The sequence below is a fragment of the Glycine max genome, chromosome 17 (genome assembly GCF_000004515.6).
Source record: "Glycine max cultivar Williams 82 chromosome 17, Glycine_max_v4.0, whole genome shotgun sequence".
In the NCBI taxonomy this organism is placed as follows: Eukaryota; Viridiplantae; Streptophyta; class Magnoliopsida; order Fabales; family Fabaceae; genus Glycine; species Glycine max.
In genome coordinates, this window is record NC_038253.2 from 2,036,776 (window position 1) to 2,056,322 (window position 19,547).

General features: G+C 32.0%; 1 protein-coding gene across 2 annotated transcripts; it reads right to left on the reverse strand.

Moving 5' to 3' along the window:
- Positions 1–5,804: 5,804 nt before the first annotated feature.
- LOC100813542 (peroxisomal fatty acid beta-oxidation multifunctional protein MFP2) lies at positions 5,805–13,498 on the reverse strand. Of its 2 annotated transcripts, none has more exons than XM_041011285.1 (18): positions 13,141–13,498; positions 12,868–12,939; positions 11,952–12,014; positions 11,820–11,873; positions 11,669–11,736; positions 11,507–11,588; positions 11,244–11,299; positions 10,642–10,944; positions 10,463–10,549; positions 8,589–8,763; positions 8,350–8,411; positions 8,071–8,234; positions 7,732–7,986; positions 7,531–7,652; positions 7,267–7,388; positions 7,007–7,155; positions 6,793–6,931; positions 5,805–6,017 (listed from the first exon to the last, which is right to left on the reverse strand). In XM_041011285.1, exons 1-18 carry the CDS (start codon positions 13,238–13,240, stop codon positions 5,982–5,984), a joined length of 2,109 nt encoding a protein of 702 aa, XP_040867219.1. In that variant the 5' UTR covers positions 13,241–13,498; the 3' UTR covers positions 5,805–5,981. The 2 variants fall into 2 exon arrangements, with proteins under 2 accessions (XP_040867219.1, XP_003550336.1); XM_003550288.5 differs by having other exon boundaries at positions 8,350–8,471; positions 13,141–13,497.
- Positions 13,499–19,547: the final 6,049 nt, after the last annotated feature.

Sequence of the window (19,547 nt, forward strand, 5' to 3'; positions counted from 1 at the left end):
TTACAGACATATAGAAAAAGGTTAGAAAACACTAATCAATAATTTGATCTTAAAATAAAAATGGTAAAATAATGAATGAATTGGTTAATAAGATAGTAAAAGGTTATCGTGGAGATCCACGCAGTTTGTTGTCTGTTGTGAGGATCCCCCGTGAAGCCAAGTGGAAATGTGGCCAGATGAGCCATTTTTTATCTGTTCAACCAAATGCAAGGTTGGGCAGTTTGGACTCTCTTCTTTTCCCTTTATTTGATTCTGATGTTGCATGTCTTCCCAAATCCACATGATATTTGATTGAAAGGTTACTCTCACGTATGTCACCGCGATGTGTCCCCATCTATGGATTTTTCTCTCTTCTCTTCAATTCAATCTTTCATCGATCTCCTTCACTTCCAAGTCCCTACCATTCTCTTCTCATTCCAGTTCCAAATGCTTAGAAGTTAGCAAATAAAGTCACTGGGCCACTTGATCCTACCATGCTTATAAAAATGAATGGTTCTAGCAACTTTAATTACAAAGGCATCTAATGTACAGTCAAAGAGACATTTAATTTTATCCAAGATTTTGCACGTTTGTTTTTAAAAGTAATTGTATCGGGTACATGTACATGTAATTTTTCTACTGAACATTACTTTTCCTCAAACATTGGATAATATACCTGAAAGTTTAAGATAACGATCATCCTTAAGGACAAAAAATGATTAATAATTTTGCACGTTCATTTTGGGTCTTTACAGGTCCTGGATATTACTAATATGGATCAAGATGTTGGTTGAGCGGACAGATCACACAAAGCTTGTCTACCCTAAGAGAAAGAAAGGAGGAAAATTTTCTTTCCTTTATAATGCAAAGAATTATTAAGGTACTATGAAAGCCAGCATTATATGTTATTCCAAAGGAAGAAGTATACTGTTGTTCTATAGTGATTTTGACATTTCTTGAGTACAATAAACAAGTGCAAAAGAACAGATTAGGGGAACATATATGTCTCAGATCACATGATTAGAACCACCTAAATGTTTATCAGGAATGCTTAGTACACGTCCAAAACAATTATTGGTCCGTATTAGTTAATTACACAAATTGTATATCGTATAAAATATTACTAACTGGTATATTCACTAAAGACTTGTAGATATAACTTTTCTCGTATGAGGAAAAATCATGTAACGATGGAAGAACATGAAAAATTATATATATATATATATATATATATATATATATATATATATATATATATATATATATATATATGTGTGTGTGTGTGTGTGTGTGTGTGTAGACACATATATTAATCATTTATTTTAAAATTAATTCTATGTTTATTTCGTTTATTATCTTTTAATAAATATGAATTTGTATCAATTCAATCGTCACTAGTGTGTACCAAAAAAAGCTTCAAAAAATTAAGAAAAACTGCGAATAAGATATTGTCCTAGATCAATTGTGTATATATAATAATCTACTAAGACAAGTTATTGGACTCTTGGTTGAGATGTGTCTTCCTATTTTGATGTCTTTGCCTTTTTTAAAGACTATTGTATCATTAAGTTTATTGCCATATCTAAAATATTCTTCATTTTAACTCATATAGATTTCAAATTTATCCTTAAAAAACACTTTTATAGTTTAAGGAAAAACATTTCTTATAAACTATCATTAGTGTCCACATATAAGTGATGTGAAACTTATTTTTTGTGTACCAAAATAATTATCTCAATCAAGGTTAAAGAATTAGAGAGCCTTATAGTTTGTGTGTATGGTCTAACCCTCATTCTAATATCATTGTGTTGACCTTAAGTTCATCATATCATTAGATTTGTTGCATTTAAGATATTATTTGTTTTACCTGATACAACTCTCGTGACTTTGTCTTTAAAAGAAATTTTAATAAGTTAAGATAGAAAAATGTGAGATATTTTTATTATATTGAAACAAAATCAAAAACATCAAACCAAATCAATTTAATTTGTTTTGATCGTTTTGTTATCAAATTTGACTAATAAACACCCATATCAAATGCATAAGAATATTGCTGCTTATAAATACACTATTATTTCTCAATTTATTCTATACTTATAATACAACCTTTTCAGTCACAATGATAAATGGTCAAATTTGAGTTATTTGGTGATACAGTAGTATATAATTGTATTATGGTTGATCATAAAAGGAAAAACGTTACCAGTGAATTAAAAAAAAAAATAACATCAATGGAAAGTAAGAATAAGAAAAAGAAAAACAATTGGCGAAAAGAGAAAAAAAGCATGCTGAAAGCGCAATGACAGAGTTTGGCGATGAGTTATTAAATTGAGTGTCTGAAAATTAAGTATGGGGTGGCTAAAGCCGCAAGAATAGGGACCAGTTGCACCTTTGGGGAACAATGGTTTTAAAACTTTACCGATAAATGCAACGAAAGAAACGTGCATTTCACTTGGATATGCTTCTTGGTCGCCAAGTAGATTTCACCTGCGGATCTAAATAAGTTAAACGATCACCTATTTGAGTTTACTTTCTTTGATGTTCTAATGTTCTATCACGTATCCAAACACACTTTAAGTTTAAAGTTAAACTCAATTATTTTGACGAGTCAAATCTAAATTTCTGTACTTTCTATTTTTTTCTGCATGTATCCTTTTTTCAAAGACAAATATATCTAAATTACTGGTAAATCTAAATTTTGTGTACTATTTTTTTTCAAAGACAATTATATATAAAAAAAAAACATAAGACATTAAATGTGTACTTCCATTTCAATGAAAAACATTATATTTATCCATAAATTATTTGTCAACTACTGTAAAGTGTATAATGTTTTTCATTGAAATAAATGTCCTTACTTATGGATAAATATAATTTATGGACAATTTGGAAGATGAAAAAAAAAATCTTTTTTTAACCACTTTTATCCCACTTGATTGAATATGTTTTTACGTTTTTGTGTGTGATGTCTACCAACTTTATTCTTCTTTCTCTTGTACTTTCTCATATATACAAACAGTTATGAACTCTTGTTTTTCTTTGTTGCCTCTCTGACTCTCTCCTCACCTCTATTGTCTCTACTCATGCAAATAAACAGAGTAACAAATAGTAAGTCTCTAACATCTTGTTAATTATAAGATACTATATTGTTATATTTTTAAGAATCATTTTTTCAATAATATTATAATTCAAATATTGATTTTGATAATTTTAAAAGATATATGGTTAAATTTAATTTTTTTGGAAATATTTTATATTTTTGAATAATAAAAAAAGAGTGAGAGTGAAATTAAAAATTGCCACTAGTTCTAGAAAAATAGTTTTCTCTTTTTTTGTGTTTTAATCTAGTCATTTAATTTAATCATCAAATTGATTTTTTCATCACAAGCATCTCAATGCAAACATAAAAACAAATCTTTTGCCTGATTAAAAAATTGGTAGATAATTGAGTTTTAAATTATGTTCTTAGGAATTCGATTATTAACCATATAAATATTGGAAACTTTATTATGAGAGTTAAAATTCATTTTAATGATCTCTACACCTTAAAAAAAAATCTTTGATTGTAATATACCCTTACTATTAACCAAAATAATAGAGAAAAAAAAGATTTTTTGGCTGAATGTGGATAGTTTTTGGCTACTGCTCTGCTTGCCGTCTTTCTCACCTCTTGGCTTCAGCAGATCTAGTAAAAGAAATGGTCTTAGATACAATATTATTCTTCTTGCAGTTCAACTAATTGAAATGGCAGAAATTGAGACGCTGTAAATTGTTTATTGCACTCGGGAGGAAGCCCATGGTTACAAGTTATTGGTTGATGTTTTATTACTAGTAGTACTTCATTCACAATTTTTTCATTATCATATGTTATCTAACAACCACCTCATTTATTACTTTGTCTAGCTCAAACCTGTCATGAGTGTACTTCACTTCAAGCCAGCCCCCCTTCCCCCCTCTGCCTTTGATTGATTTTAATTTATTAAAATTTTCTTTTCTCTTTCCTTATATTTTATTTTACCATTTATTATTATTATTATTACTTTTTTTTTTACAATGACAGAAACAACTAACAAGATTTCAACCTTATATTTTGTAAAATATCCAAACCTGCAATTACTAAATGTGTGTTTGGATTACAATTTGTAAAGTTAAGTTCAACGTAACATAACTATTTAATTTAAGTTTACGTAAGTTGAATGTAACTTGTTTTATATTTGGATATTTTATTGTCAAAGTATTTTTGTCAAAATGAAACTTGTTTTGATGATTTGGATGAAAAGTATGTTGATCATATAATTATAAAACACTCACAAATATATATTCTTTACTTCACTTCCCAAGAATTATAATAATAATAATAATAAAACTAACAATAAACAAACTAACTAAGAATATATATTCTTCACTTCACTTTCCCTTTGCACTTGTAGCATAGTAAAACACGCGTGATTAACTAAAGATAACTCTTAAATTTTTTCTTTCAATTAGTATAAGACTAAAATAAGGGGAGGGAGACTAAAGATGACATCCAAAGTAATTACATGTCTTTGCTGTGAAAGAGAAAAAGTAAAAAAAAAAAAAAAAAAAAGCTTACCAATATTAACAGATAACATAACAACGATGAGCTTGACAATATAGTTACGTGTAATTATGTATCAACTGTACTTTTAAATTCTTTATCAACTGGTATGACTCATTTATTATTTTGAACATATGAAAATTTAAATGCCTTTTACAAAAAAAAAATGTTATTGGCCCTGTCAATAAATTCTCAGAACTATTGTTATATCATATCATCTTCATTTAACGTTATTACTTATAGCATAGACTAAAACAAAGAATGTTTTTTAAGGACTAAAATCAAAACAAAAATCTTTAAAAGATTAAAATAAAAATAAAAACCTATTTTATAGGACCAAAGAGTTATTTAAGCCATTTAAAACTCAATAAAGTAACTCTAACCAAATTATACACGTTATATATTAAATCAATACCCAACTTCTAGTAAGATAACTCAAACTCAATTGAAGTGATTATTCTTCTAAATGAAATTTCAAGTTCTTTGAAAAATCCTAACTAGATTTGTTTGTCATAAACCCTTAATTAACCCCAACTTTGAAAGAATTGTCGCATTGAATGCTAATTTGTCTGCATGTAAAACGGTTAGGCATGAAAGAAAAAAAGAAAAAGAAAAAAGGAATAGAGTAATACCCTCTCTTTATATCAGATGCTATTCATTTGCGTCGGAGGTTGCAACTTTGTCATCGTCTGAAAAAAATATCACTAACAAAATAACCTCAACAACAAAACCCAAAATCCATCCCCTTACCCCTTGGGCCTTGGGCTCACCAAATTCTCCTTTCGTAAAAGATCCATCTATTGGAGAAAAAACACCGTCAAAAAAATCATGTTCTAGCTGATATATCATTGATGATCAAAATAAGATAGTTAGGAGAGTTTAGAGGCGAATCTAGAAAACAATCAAGGAAGGGGTCCTAAAAAAAATTCATCGTTATATTAATTACTGTATATATTATCGTTATTGAGTAATGATAACATTACATATCTTAAAAATGAAATAAAATATAATAAACGATCTTTTCATTATGTTTTATTCAATTATACAAAATAAATTTAAAAAATTAGACATTTGAAATTAAGGAGTAAATTTAGAAAATAAACCACATAAATAAACTATTAATTTGATATATGTTAAAATTTAAATTTATTGATACAAAATATTTTAGGTATTAATAACGGGATAAATTGAGATTAACTAAATTTAAAGAATAGAATTAAAAACTAAAAAGACAAGTAAAATACAGTTTTTTTCTCTGAAAAAATTTACTGACATTTAATAATTTCGACTGCCTCACACACAACTGTTCAAATATTTTCTCATCGTACACTTTTTTGGTATCTCCCAATTCACCACTATATTCCTACCATTAGAAAGGAAAGGACCATTGAATCAAGCAAACATGTAACGAGCTATTTATTTATTACAACCGTGAATTTGCCTGCTCCACAGAGGCACTCTGCAATAGAATAGTACAAAATTCATTACAGGGCAATATAAATGGCAAGAGGATCAGAATCAGAATAATCTACAAAGACGGCTTGTTGAGTTCAAGAAGCATGCAATAACATTCTTAGGTTATCTTTTGTTTTGTTGTTTGTCAAAAGGTCTCATTTGATACAATTTTTTTTTATACACAAAGCAATTATTATTTTAAACTAAAATGTGGATTCATCATATACAGAAGGAAATGTCAGAAAAATGTATTCATCATATATTGTTTATTATTTTAAAATACACTTATTTTTAAAAAAAAACCATCTAGTCTCAAGTGTACACCGTCAAAATGAAGAGGTATGGCCAGAATGAATATGGAATATTGTACTCCAAAGAAAAAGTACGAATGAATAGCTGTGTTGGTTATTTCCTGAAGTGCATAAACTGATTAAAGGGTTCAATCATTTATTTAATACTAGGAAGAAGACAAATTAAGGCTTCTTTGCTTTGCTGAGTTTAAAGCAGATATTGAAATAAACGAGTTAACTATTTTAGCATGTTTATTCTAATAAATGGTATACTATAGTACTACCAAGCATAGTTGTAACTTGTAAGTTGTAATCGACAAAGTCCATTAGACGATGTTGATTTTCTGGCTACAGATGCAGTGTGTCAATGAAGTGCCCTTTAGATCTCAAAATTACCTTAAGTTACTAAACAATCCAAGAATAAGTGTGAATAACATGACAAATAGTTTGCATAAATGACATGGAAATAAATGAGCGTAGGCTACTGACCAGTGGAATTCCTTTGGCAGCTCTTGCAGCCAAGTAGGCACAAGGCTTGAAGAATTCTCCATACAACTCTGACCATTTCTCCAATTTTGAATATATGTACTTGGATCCAAGAGAGTCAGCCCAGAATAGGATACCTCCCCTAATGAAATCAATCCCAAAATTTAGAAAAAGTACAAAGTTTTGATAAGTGGGCCAAATAAATAATAAGACAAACCTGTAAGGTGGAAAACCCATGCCCATGACAGCAGAAATATCAAGATCAGATCCTTTGACTGCAATACCTTCATCAAGGACTCGACAAGCCTCATTCACCACAGGAAAGAATGTCATTTCAATGATGTCCTTTTCTTGTAACTTGACAAGCTGTCCAGGTTGAACCACATCAGATCCAGTGGAATTTACAATAAAATTGATTTTAATTTGTTTTTCTCACTAGCCAACAAATATGGTATGAATTAGGAAGGGTAAAAAGACCTTAGGATCAACGGAGACACCAGTAAAGCTCCTAGCTTTCTCGATATAGTTTTTCAATTCAGGATCAGGACTAGGCTTGCATTTATCATCATACAAATAAAACCCTTTGCGAGTTGTTTCGCCTGTTAGAAGCACATGTTAAACAAAGATTTCAGTGAATTAGTTTGGCAGAATACAACAGAGCATTCCACTGTTACATAAATATATTCCACACAGAAATCTCGTCAGAATTCCAATTCAAATTGATGCAGAGTTTAGCTTTACCAGCTCTCTTATCTTCTTGCAGAAGGGGAATAAGCATTGATTTATATGTTCGCTCAGGAAAATTCTGAATAAATTGCATGCCAGTAGCAATCGCCACACCAAACCCAACAAGGTCCACCAATCTGCATTAGTAAATACGTGACAAATCAGGCACTTCAAGAACTGATTGAAAATATTAAGAACTTATCGAATAATTAGTACCTGAAAGGCCCCATGGGCATTCCAAATTTGGTTATTACTCTATCAATTTGATAAACATCTGCACCATGTTCAACAAGAAAGAGACCGGCTTGTGTATATGGGAAGAACATCCTATTAACAGCAAATCCTGTGCAGTTTCCAACCACCACTGGAGTTTTCTTTATCTTCTTTGAAATATCTAACACGTCAACTACCACTTGAGCAGAGGTCTGCTTGGTACGTACAATTTCCAGAAGCGGCATAACATGTGCAGGACTAAGGAAGCACAAGTCAGATATTTAGATCAGAAACAGAAAGCCATAGCAGGGAAAAAAATAGTTTTCAATTAGAAGATACTACCTGAAGAAATGGGCTCCAACAATTCGATCTTGAGATTTGGTCCTCTCTCCAATCAGGTTCAAGTCAATTGTGGAAGTGTTACTTGCAAGTATACAATGAGGTGGACAATACTTTTCCAGATCAGCAAAGATCTGTTGCTTTAAGGAAACATTCTCAACAACAGCCTGTTCAGACATCAAACACCAAAAAGTTTATAATTTCCAAAACACTGGATAACTTGCAACCATGATTCTGAGGACAGTAAATAAGCAAATTATATTTTGGAGTTCATTATACAACCTCTATCACCATGTCCACATCTTTGAAGCTTTCATAGTCAAGGGTACCTTTGAGAAGAGAGACTGTGTTTTCAAAATTTTCCTGGGTCAATTTACCTTTCTTAACACGGCTCTGTAAGTTTGCTGCTCAAGGGGGAAAACTATTACATGAGAACAGCATCACTTATTTCTTAATTAAAGGAGAATTGGGAGTACCGAGTAGGGACTACTGAGAGGCAACTCATAAGAATCTATTCTCACCTTTAATCCTATTGATACCAGCTTCTAAGAACTTCTCATTTACTTCTTTCAATATGATAGGATAGCTGCTAAGAATTAAAGCTGTTGCTATTCCAGAGCCCATTAGTCCTCCGCCAATGATGGCAACCTTCTTGACGTGTCTTGGAACCAAACCACAATCTGTAACCCCAGGTACCTGTGCATGTCAAGAGGTATTGGGAAATTCATATCTATAGAATTTATACAAAAATTTAGAACTGTTAGAGAAGTTGTTATTTTCTGTCTGATGTTCAGCTTTTTAAAAGCTGACTTTTGTTGTATCTACTTGTACTTAGTAGACAGTATATTAGGTGTACCTTTTTTGTACTTTTCTCTTTTTATTTTCTCTGCAACTCTCTTTTATATATATGTATTCAAACCTGCTGAGAAGTGTCTCAAGTATTTTTATACACAACCTTATTTGTCCTTATTCCTTATAAAAGATGGATCAAACCTAACTCAACCCCCAAACCTTGGCCAAGGAGGGAGGATAGCTCAATCTTTTAAAAAGTATTCTGACTATAATTCCTAGCTAATGTGAGGCATATTAACACCCCCATTCACTTCCAGGTCTAGGATGGGGCATCTAAAGTCTTCAGTTTGCAAGATTAAATATTTGCAGGTGACCCAACATCAAGACTAGATGCACTCCTATACCATATTACAAACAGGTCATGCCTAACTTAATCAAGTTAGCTCAAAGTCAAGGTTGATGGATTGCCCAAACCTTATAAAGAGTATTCTGGTTATTTTTCTAGCCAATACAGGATACTTTAACAAATAACAATCCTATAAAACCTCTACCCAGAAATTCGATTCATTATGGTGTGGAAAGAAGGTGTGTAGGCTCAAGAAGGCTTTGTATGGTTTCAAACAATCTCTCCAAGCATGGTTTGGAAGATTCGCCCAGGCTATGATATCCCTAGGATACAAACAAAGTCAAGGTGATCATATTCCTTTTATAAAGCATTCCACTGATGGCAAACTCACTATAGACAATATGATCATTGCAAGTGATGATGAGACAAAAAAAAGTCTTTGAAGGAGAAACCGGCAACCCAGTTTAAAATTCTATAAAATTACTAACAGGATAAACATGGCCATTCAAAATGAAATACCAATATTTTGACATCAAGCCTAAAAATCACAATTATAAAGTTAAGAACTAATAAAGTTGCCCAAATAACCAAGTATGATGTATGAATTTATCTTATCAAACAACAATTACTTTGTCATAAATCCCATGACTCAAATAATCACACTCTTAACACAAAACAACATTTCAATGCTCTAGACCAATTACTAAACAACTTTTGAAGGGTCGTTTATAGGAAATAAAGGCCAAAATCAGTCCTTGGCCATAATTCTCTTATATAGTCATTAGTCACTCAAGCTTAGCTCATGTGATAAGGATGGGGTGCTCACTAGACTTAGACCAATGAGTATATATAATCTGGCTTTGGGGTAACCACAGCAAAAGAAGCCAAACTGAAACTTAAAAAGATAGAAGAGCAACCAAGAACTTTAGTTTAGTTGGAAAACTAAGCTCCAAATGGGCAGACTTTGCCTGCAGTGTAGGGTACAGGAAGCACCATGTAGCTAGCCTGCTAGGGCTAAGCTGAAACTTGAGTAGGGATTAGTTCCTCACCAAAGGGTATCGGAATACCTCATGGTCCTATTTCTTTTCAAAACTTTCAATAAATTTAATACAACATTTACAAACTAAATCTATGTAACATTTAACCTTTCAATGTAAAATTTAAAGTATGTTTTTGAGCTAGAATACCCTTCATAACTAATTGTCACTTGAAGGGGGAGAAATAAGGATAAAATTAAGACACAAAACCCCAACAAACCTTGGATGTTCCTCTCTGAGAAAAAAATACGTGAATTAAGCTTTTGCTAGTATCTGACTTTATAAGTCCTTCAGATGCTTCAACTTCCTACAAAGATCAAGCACAACGTCACACACATTTCTGCAGCAGTAATATAAAAGAGGGAAAAAGGTAAGGGAATACTGGAGACAGATAACTACCTTCCAGAGTCCTGCACGGGGACCAGCAACTACTCCTGCTTCAATAACATCAATGCAAACCAAAGGATGTTGGAGATTAGGAGCCCGTTTTTGAACCTGAGCTCGTGCAAATTTCAAAATCTCTCTTGCTTCCCCAAGGGGTTCTAGTTTGTCAGTCTTATAAAGACTAGCAATCCATGGTCGCCGGCGACCCATGATATCCAGGGCCCACTGGCATGCAGTGTTTACCAAATCATCTGGTGACATCAAACCATCTACAAGCCCCAAACTAAAAGCTTCCTTCCCTTTAACTGGTTTTGAAGTCTTAATTTAAAAAGGGGGGGAAAAAGTGGTGAAGAAATTAATTTAAAATCAATGCACAAGCACATTGAAGTCACAACTTCTGATACTTTCTGTAAAAGGAAAAATATAATGCCACTCAAAGTGGAGAACTGAACCAAAAATTTGATGATGTTCTGCCAAGAAAATTCAAACATGGAACAGTGAATATGCTATTTGATTGATCACCAACCTTGAGTTTGAATACAGCAGCTTTTCAGATCAGTTCTTCACATCAAACAGAATAGCAAAGTTATAAAAAGGAAGAATAAAATGTACAATACCAGCATCATCTCAAGTGCCTTTGTTAAACCAACAAGACGAGGAAGTCGCTGTGTTCCTAAGACAATTTAAATTCTAGGTTAATAATACTAATAAAAAAGGTCATAATAAGGACAATTAGCCATAAGACATGCACTAGAGTGTCACTCACGGTCTACTTTCCATTTTTACAAAAAAAATTCAAATTATGCTAGGCCTAACTTGTTGGCGTGAGCTAGGGAAATTAATCAAGAGTCTTGGAGAGAATCTTGGATCCAGTTACTACCTCCTAATCCAGGAATTATCCCAAGCTGAAGTTCAGGCAAGCCTAGCTTAGCAGTTGGGGTTGATAACCGAGCATTGCATGCCTATATGAGAAAGAATTGGTAATATTTTGTAGAAATTTACAAGGAAACGTTTATTTTCCTAATCAGTTGGTAATATGTACCATTGCAAATTCTAAGCCTCCACCCAAGGCAAGGCCATCAATGGCAGCAACCAATGGTTTCCTAGCCGCTGAAAAATGAAGTGAATAGATTTAACATAGCACAAAATGAAAAAATGAATAGCAAATAAAGAATGTCATAAAAAAGAAGTACCTTCTATAGTATCAGTGATGATTTCTACCGATAGCCAACCAGGCTTTGGACGCTCTTTAAGAGGGGAGAGGAAAGAGTTAGAAAACGAGAATGAAAGTAACTATATTAGGAATACACCCCCAAAAGAAGTACCTTCCGGCTTTTGAGCACCAAATGCAGAAATATCAAAACCTCCAGAAAATCTTCCCTTTGCACCTAAAAAAGTAACATAAGATTCACTTACAAGCTAGTTGGCCAAGAAATCTATATATTTTCCACACGGACTATAATGTCATAGAGGCAAACACTATAAATATGAACCATGTAAGCATATTTACACAACTTCCAGACACAACACACAACTCAACACTACTACGAGTATTCACAAATTCTCTCCCTCTCCCTCTAGTTTCTCTCCCTCTCACTCTAGTTTCTCTCCCTTGTTTTCTCCTATTCTCTCAATCTATAATGTGTTGTGCAAGCTAAATCACACTCCGCGTCCCACACCATAACAACTTTCAATATCAAAAAGGCTTAAATATCGTTTTAGTATGCAATTTAGAGTTTTTTTGCTTTTAGTGATTGCAAAATTATGTTTTTTTTTTATAATTTTAGTCCTTATAAATTATGTTTGTTTTGTTTTTGGTTCTTACACACTTTGAATAACTTTTGTTCACTGTTCAAAATGCTGTCTAAAGTTCTTTATGGACTAAACACAAAACTAGCATAATTTGCAAGGATTAAAACCAAGAAAATAATTTTGCAAGGACGAAAAACAAAAAAGCACAAAATTGTAAGGACCAAAAATGTATTTAAATCTATCATAAATGTTGCCTAATTACTAAGTCTATGTTTTTAAATTGCTCCGGCTTCTCCCCAATTATTGGAGAGTCCGGTAGTAGACAGATCCCATGTGACTGCATATTTGATACTGGACTCTCCTCTCCGGTAACTGGAGAGGATATTTTTCTGATAAATTGAGCAAACTTAAGTGCCGTCCCTTCCCAGTTATTTGAATAATCTCCAAGCTCAGACTCTGTCGAATTAAGAAGCAAGCAAATTGCAATACCTGTAACAACAATTGCCTTGACATCGTCTCTCTGTAGAGCCTGATCAAAATTCTCCTTAAAACTGCGCAATACTAGAGAGAAAAAAGAGACACAAGAAGGAGAGATTAGCAGCAGCATAGAGTAATATCTAAAGCAATATGAATGAAATAGAGTGATACTGAAAAATGTGGACAAGGAAACATCAAGGTCACACAACATGCAATTAATCTGAATCAGCTAAAATATTTGGGAACAGAAAAAGTGGAAGGAGGCCACAATATATATATATATACCATCATAGGAGAGAGAATTGACGGGAGGGTTAACGATGGTGATGATGGCAACCCCGTCAGGTCCAACCTCCATGATCGTGTGTCCTCTGCTTCTACTCATTGTATTGGTTTGACTTTCTAAGAAGAAGAAGAAGAAGAAGAAGAGGTATCTGTATGTATGTTGTATTCGAGTTGAACATGCAACCAAAAGAAAAACGTATCACGGCCCGTTGGAAATCAAGAAAAAAAAACGTATCTCATCATAGCATTTATGCTTCTAGTTCTACATGCAGGTGCCCGATTCATGTTACCATCACTCTCCATTACTACTCACTCACCTCAGCAGCTCTACTCACTCAAATTATGAATTTTTATGGTAGTTGGTAGATTTAGGTAGAATTTTTTAAACGTTTTTTTTATGTTCTTTTACTTTAATAACCCACGTAATAAAAATGGAAAAATATATGTATACTCAAACTAAAAAAATATTATAAAAATAAAAAATTTATCATATAGTAGTAGTTTATTTATTTTTCTCTAATTGAAAGGGGTGACTGTGACTGACAAGTGACAAGCCCGAAAACAGGTGTACAGCAGCAGCAGCAGAAATCAGTTGTTAGACTATTTTAGTAATAGATCTCAAATCTCTTAGATCATTTTTTTGAAATCAGTTGTTAGACTATTTTAGTAATAGATCTCAAATCTCTTAGATCATTTTTTTTAATATTATAACACATGGAAGATTTTTTTTTTATTTTTTCCTTTAATAATATATCTGTCATTTTTTAATATTATAACACATTGAAGACTATTGATCTGAGAGATGGGTATACGTTCAATTCTTGTTATTTTAAGATATGTTTTATCATTTTAATATACGTGTTATTTTTATTTTTAAATTTCTCACATCATTTATAATTATTTTTAGAATTAAGATTTAATATTAAATATTTTTTAGATTTAGATTATTTAATTTTTAAGGGATTAGAATTGATACCAGTTAATGTTTTATTAATTTTAGTATGTCTCACATTTTAATATTAATTGTATATGTTACTTTTAAATCCTCATATGATTTACAATTAATTTTTTAGAATTAAGTTTTGTGTTGTAGTATTTTGTGGATTTAGAATATTTAATTTTTAAGTTATGAAAATTATTCCTAGATAAAGTTTTATTATTTTTTGATATGTCTCTCATTTTAATATTAGTGGTATCTTTCATTTTAAAATGATGAGATCATTTATAATTTTTTTTTAGAATGAACTTTTAATCTATAGTATTTATTAGATTTAGATTAATTAATTAAAGATTTGTTATTTTTTGGTATGTGTCTCGTTTTAATATAGGTGGTAATTTTTTTTAAAATCCTCACATCATTTATATATATATTTTTAGAATTAACTTATAATCTGTAGTGTATTATTTTTTAGATTTAGAGTATTTAATTTTGAAGTTATTAAAATTGCTCCGGAGTTGAATTTTTGTTAGTATGATTAATTATTTATAATTTTTTTTTAGGTATATTTTGGTATAAGATGAATTCTATTATAGCAGTCTTATATGTCAATGGAAGGCTATACCAAGAGAATGACGATATAATATTGGAAGGCACAGTAAAAAAGTTATTAATCCTGCACCACACAAATTATGTGTTTAGTTTAAAAAATTAATATTGTCCTCTAAAGAAAAAAGTCTTCCTACTTATTCATATTCAAATATATTTAAATAAAGATAATATTAATACCAAATTCTGATCCTAAAACTTGTCAAAATACACTGAGGATTGCAATTTCAACATCTCAATTAAAAAATCTAAACAATTATAACATGACAAAAAATTTCATTCAAATTTTACACTAAAAATAATTACGATAAATTAAGCATAGATACTATTTTTTAAACGTACCTACCTAATACTATCGATAATTTTTTTTTATAACAAATGACATTAATTTATTTTTACACTAAAAACAAGTACAAAAAATTAAAAACACATACTATTTTTTAAACGCACATAACTTAATACTATCTATAATTTTTTTTATGACAAATAAGATTGAATTATTTTTATATTAGAAATAATTACGAAAAATTATACACATATTTTTTAAACACACCTACCTAATACTATCTATAATTTTTTTTATAACAAATGACATTAATTTATTTTTACACTAGAAATAAGTACAAAAAATTAAAAACAAATACTCTTTTTTAAACGGATGTAACCTATTATTATTTATAATTTTTTTAAAACAAATGACATTAATTTATTTTTACACTAGAAATAAGAGTGAATAGGCAATTTAGTTCCTGAGATTGTAACCAGTTTGCATATTAGTCCTTGACTTAAATTTTAATTCAAAATAGTCCCTAACTTTACATAATTTTTGCAAAATAGTCTCTGTCGTTAAATTCCCAGGTGACGGCGTTAGTGAGGTTCATAAGTGGCAATTCAGTGTCATGTAAACTGTCCAACGTGGCACTGAGGTTTGCATTTATAAATCCTCTTTCACGCAAGGTTGCTTCTTCTTCTTCCCCAAATAAATTAGGGTTTACGAAGCTGCTGGTTTCTCACGCTGAGTCGCTTCTTCTTCTTCTCCTCTGACGCTTAGTCGCTGCTGCTTGTTCACTTGATTTCTCCGTGTCTGCAAGTGGCAGTTGTTGTGCATTTTCTGGTAGTTTCATTCGGCAATGCCACCATGGAAGACGTGTAGTTATTCGAACTGCAAGAACAATGAGAAACCCAGGAAGGTTATTCTATACTTGTGCATTGCCCCAAACAGACCCAGATAACTGTCAATTTTTTCAATGGGTTGAAGAAGAAAACCAACTTTCTAATTCGTCTTCTGTCTCAAGAGAAGCAATGGTAGTGGCTGATTTGAAGCTACAAATTGAAGCTTTGCAGAAGAAAATGAGAAATTTAACAAACATTGTGTTGTTAGATTTTTCATTTTTAATTGTAATGTTAGTTTTAGGGGGAATGTATTTTAGGTAAAATGTGTAATAGCATCTTTGTAGTAGGAAGTAATTTGTTGCTACTGTCAACTACCCATTTCAATTAAATATAATTTGTTGCTGAAATTTGCAATTTATTAAATATAATTTGTTGCTGTATAGCTTTTTAAAGTTATTGAAGTAGCACTCTCTGTTTGCTCGTTTGTTATTCACTTCCCTGCAGCAATTATGGTTATGCTTAAATGAATTTATCTGAAAAGAGTTTCTAACTTCATTCTTTGCACAGTAGATCTCCCAATCACAATATGCCTTCTTGCATTTTGCTCTAGCTCTCTGTTTATCATTCTTCTTCCACTTGAACTCCTTGTCCATCAATATGCTATACTCCCTCGAGGCAGATTTAAATTCATCCAGAGTATCAAACTCCATCCCTAATTCCAACTTCTGTTCACCAACTCCACTACTTTGACTATATTGAGGATAAACTTCAACATCCTCATCTTCATCATCACTACTAATGGGGATTTTAAGCTCCTCTGAATGATAACCATTTGTCTTAACTTCAACTTCAACTTCATTCATCATACAAGAGAAATTTGTAAATCACTCATCACTGTCAACTTCCTTTTCCTCCTCACTACCACCAACATCTCTCTCTTCACCACCACCATCTCTCTGCTCACCAGCATCAGCATCCCTCTGCTCACCACCATCTCTCTGCTCACTAGCATTAGCATCCCTCTGCTCACCAGCATCTCTCTGCTCTCCAGCACCAACATCTGTATCAGTGGTGATCAAGTAAAAATTAATCATATTAATTAATTATGGTAACCATGTTGGACCAAGTACAGATGAATTAAAACTTACCTTCCTCGTGGCCAGCAATAGGTACATCATCTAAATCATCCTCATTCTCAATAGCGTGGGACTTCTTCTAAAATTGGATCTACTTCATGATGAAAATAAACATTTATCTCATTCTCATTTTCAAAAGCATCCCAAACTAAATGTAATATATCTCCATCACTTGTACAACTCCTTAACCCATGATTAAAATCTAAGTTCTTATCAATCAACCAAAAACAATCTCCTATATTGATATACTTCTTACAAGCTTTCACTAGATCATATAAGATAAATGCATTCAGGCAATCTGCAGATATATCCTCCCAAATGTCAAATTCTCCGCCTATATATTCAACATTTCCATCGCTGGCACGTGGAGTGAATCTTCCTCCATGGTGCAATATTAAAATTATATTGTCATTCATTCTACACAATCATAAACCACAAACATTGTCATATATTAGGAAATAAAAAATCTAACTCAAACTCAAACATAGGCACATCACACAACAACATGCAATGTCATCTATAAAAATAGAGCATCATAAACGAAAATAATAAAGGACCATAAACCTCCCTGCAAAGCGCGAAGACAATGCAAATGAAAACCCTTGAACATATAAAACCCCAAATGAATCCACCAAAACAATGCAAACGAAATGAACGCAAAAAAAACCATCAACCTGACTGCCAAGCGCGAAGACTCACAATCACCGACGAAGGGAATGTAGTGGAGGGAAGAGCAAAATGCAAACAGTTAAAAAAACCTACAAGCAGTATGAGAGTGAAAGGGAAAATGTGTTTACTTCATTTTTTATTTCTTTTTAACCTAATTTTTCAATTCAGTCCTTGCCACATGGGATTGCTGGCTTGGACTCAAACTTGCCACATTGGGATGCTTAAGTGGACTGAGGTTTGCCAAATAGACATTTGACTACGAAGGAAATTAGATTTTAACAGCAGGGACTTATTTGCATAACGGAGGTAAAGTTAGGGACTATTTTGAATTAAAATTTAAGTCATGGACTAATATGCAAACTAGTTACAATCTCAGAGACTAAATTGCCTATTCACTCCTAGAAATAATGATGAAAATTTAAACACAAATATTTTTTTAACGCACCTACCTCATATCTAATACTTATCTATTTACTCTATATTAAAATATCTACTATTATCTATCTATATCTACTCCTCCATGTAATTATTCCCACCATCCAGCTATTAAAGACAGATAGTAACTCCTGTACTATTTAAAGCGTAATGGATAATCTTTTTCATTTAATAACTATTGTTATGTGGGATCATGGGATGAAAGCTAGATTTTCTTTTTAAAATATTAATAGTAGACTACAACATTTCTAAAAACTATAAGCATCTTGTTATCCTCACGGGAGGAACCAATGACAAGCATCGGATGGTGCATGAATGGATGCATGGATGGATGGGCTAGATGGCATGGGTATCTCGCTAGTCCAAGTGGCGGAAACCTTTGGGGTGGAACCCGCTAGTCCAAGTGGTGGAAACAATGCATACATGTTTCGCCAGTCCAAGTGGCGGAACCCTAACCAAAACAGACCCCCTGTAGAATTTGTTCGAAAACAGACCCTCTGCAAAAAAATTGTTTCTAAAAGGACCCTACTTACGTCATTTTGCCGCATCGTGCTCTCGAGAGGTGGAGTCTTGGGCCTGTCCCACCTAGATCTTACTTTTAAATATTTTAGGCAAAATTGGTTCCACTAATGGTTTTTAATTTCGATTTTAATATCTTTTTAAATTTATTTACCAATTTAATTCTTCAATTATGTTTAATGATTCTCAAATTTAGATTTAAACGTTGATTGTTACATAAAATGTCATGTTGAACGTTGACTAGTACGTGTTATATCTTAATTAGACGTTGACAACAATAATATTTTTATCAGGTGACACATAATAGTCTATTGTTCTTTTAGTCAATGTCAAAATCAATGTGATCTTGGGACGTAATTAGATTTGTGAATAAATTTAAAAGAGATTAAAATTGAAAATAGAAACAACTGATGGATAAAAATACAATTTTACTAATATTTTATTTAAATTTTTATTAAATTTTAATTTTTTTCTTTTTCTTTTTCTCTCTCTTTTTTTCTTTTTTCTCTCTCATGTTTCACTTCTCCTTCCTTTTTCTTCTCTTCTTTTTCTCTCTCCCACGTTGCACTTCCCCTTTTCCTTCTTTTTTTTTTCTTTCTCCCCTTCCTCTTCTCTTCTTTTTTTCCTTTCTCTCTCCCATGCAGTTCCCCTTCTCCTTCTTTTTTATCTTTCTCCCCTTTCTTCCTCTCCATGTCCCACCACCTTGTCTTTAGTCAGAAATCTTGTAAGTTCTTGTGGAAGATCGAATCCTCCACCATGGAAATCTTCTGATTTACTCTAAGGGAAGATCAAGTAAAGATCTATTCTGATTTACTCAACATCACTGCAACAGTAATACTCGGCATCACTGCAACAGTTAACTTATGGTGAAACATACAAAGAAGAAATCATGCTCCACTGATGAGGACATCCACGCTCCATCACCACCTACTCGATTACCATCAATTTAAGCTAACTCTACATTTTCGTAGTCTATTCTAGTAACAAAT

What these genes read in the sequence shown, in the direction of transcription:
- LOC100813542 (XM_003550288.5), bottom strand. Translation starts at nt 13,240, where the DNA reads ATGAGTAGAAGCAGAGGACACACGATCATGGAGGTTGGACCTGACGGG. An exon ending in CATCACTGATACTATAGAAG is followed by an intron (nt 11,737 to 11,819) that starts GTACTTCTTTTT and finishes TTCATTTTTCAG; the next exon opens with CGGCTAGGAAACCATTGGTT. An exon ending in GCAAGAAGATAAGAGAGCTG is followed by an intron (nt 7,389 to 7,530) that starts GTAAAGCTAAAC and finishes TGCTTCTAACAG; the next exon opens with GCGAAACAACTCGCAAAGGG.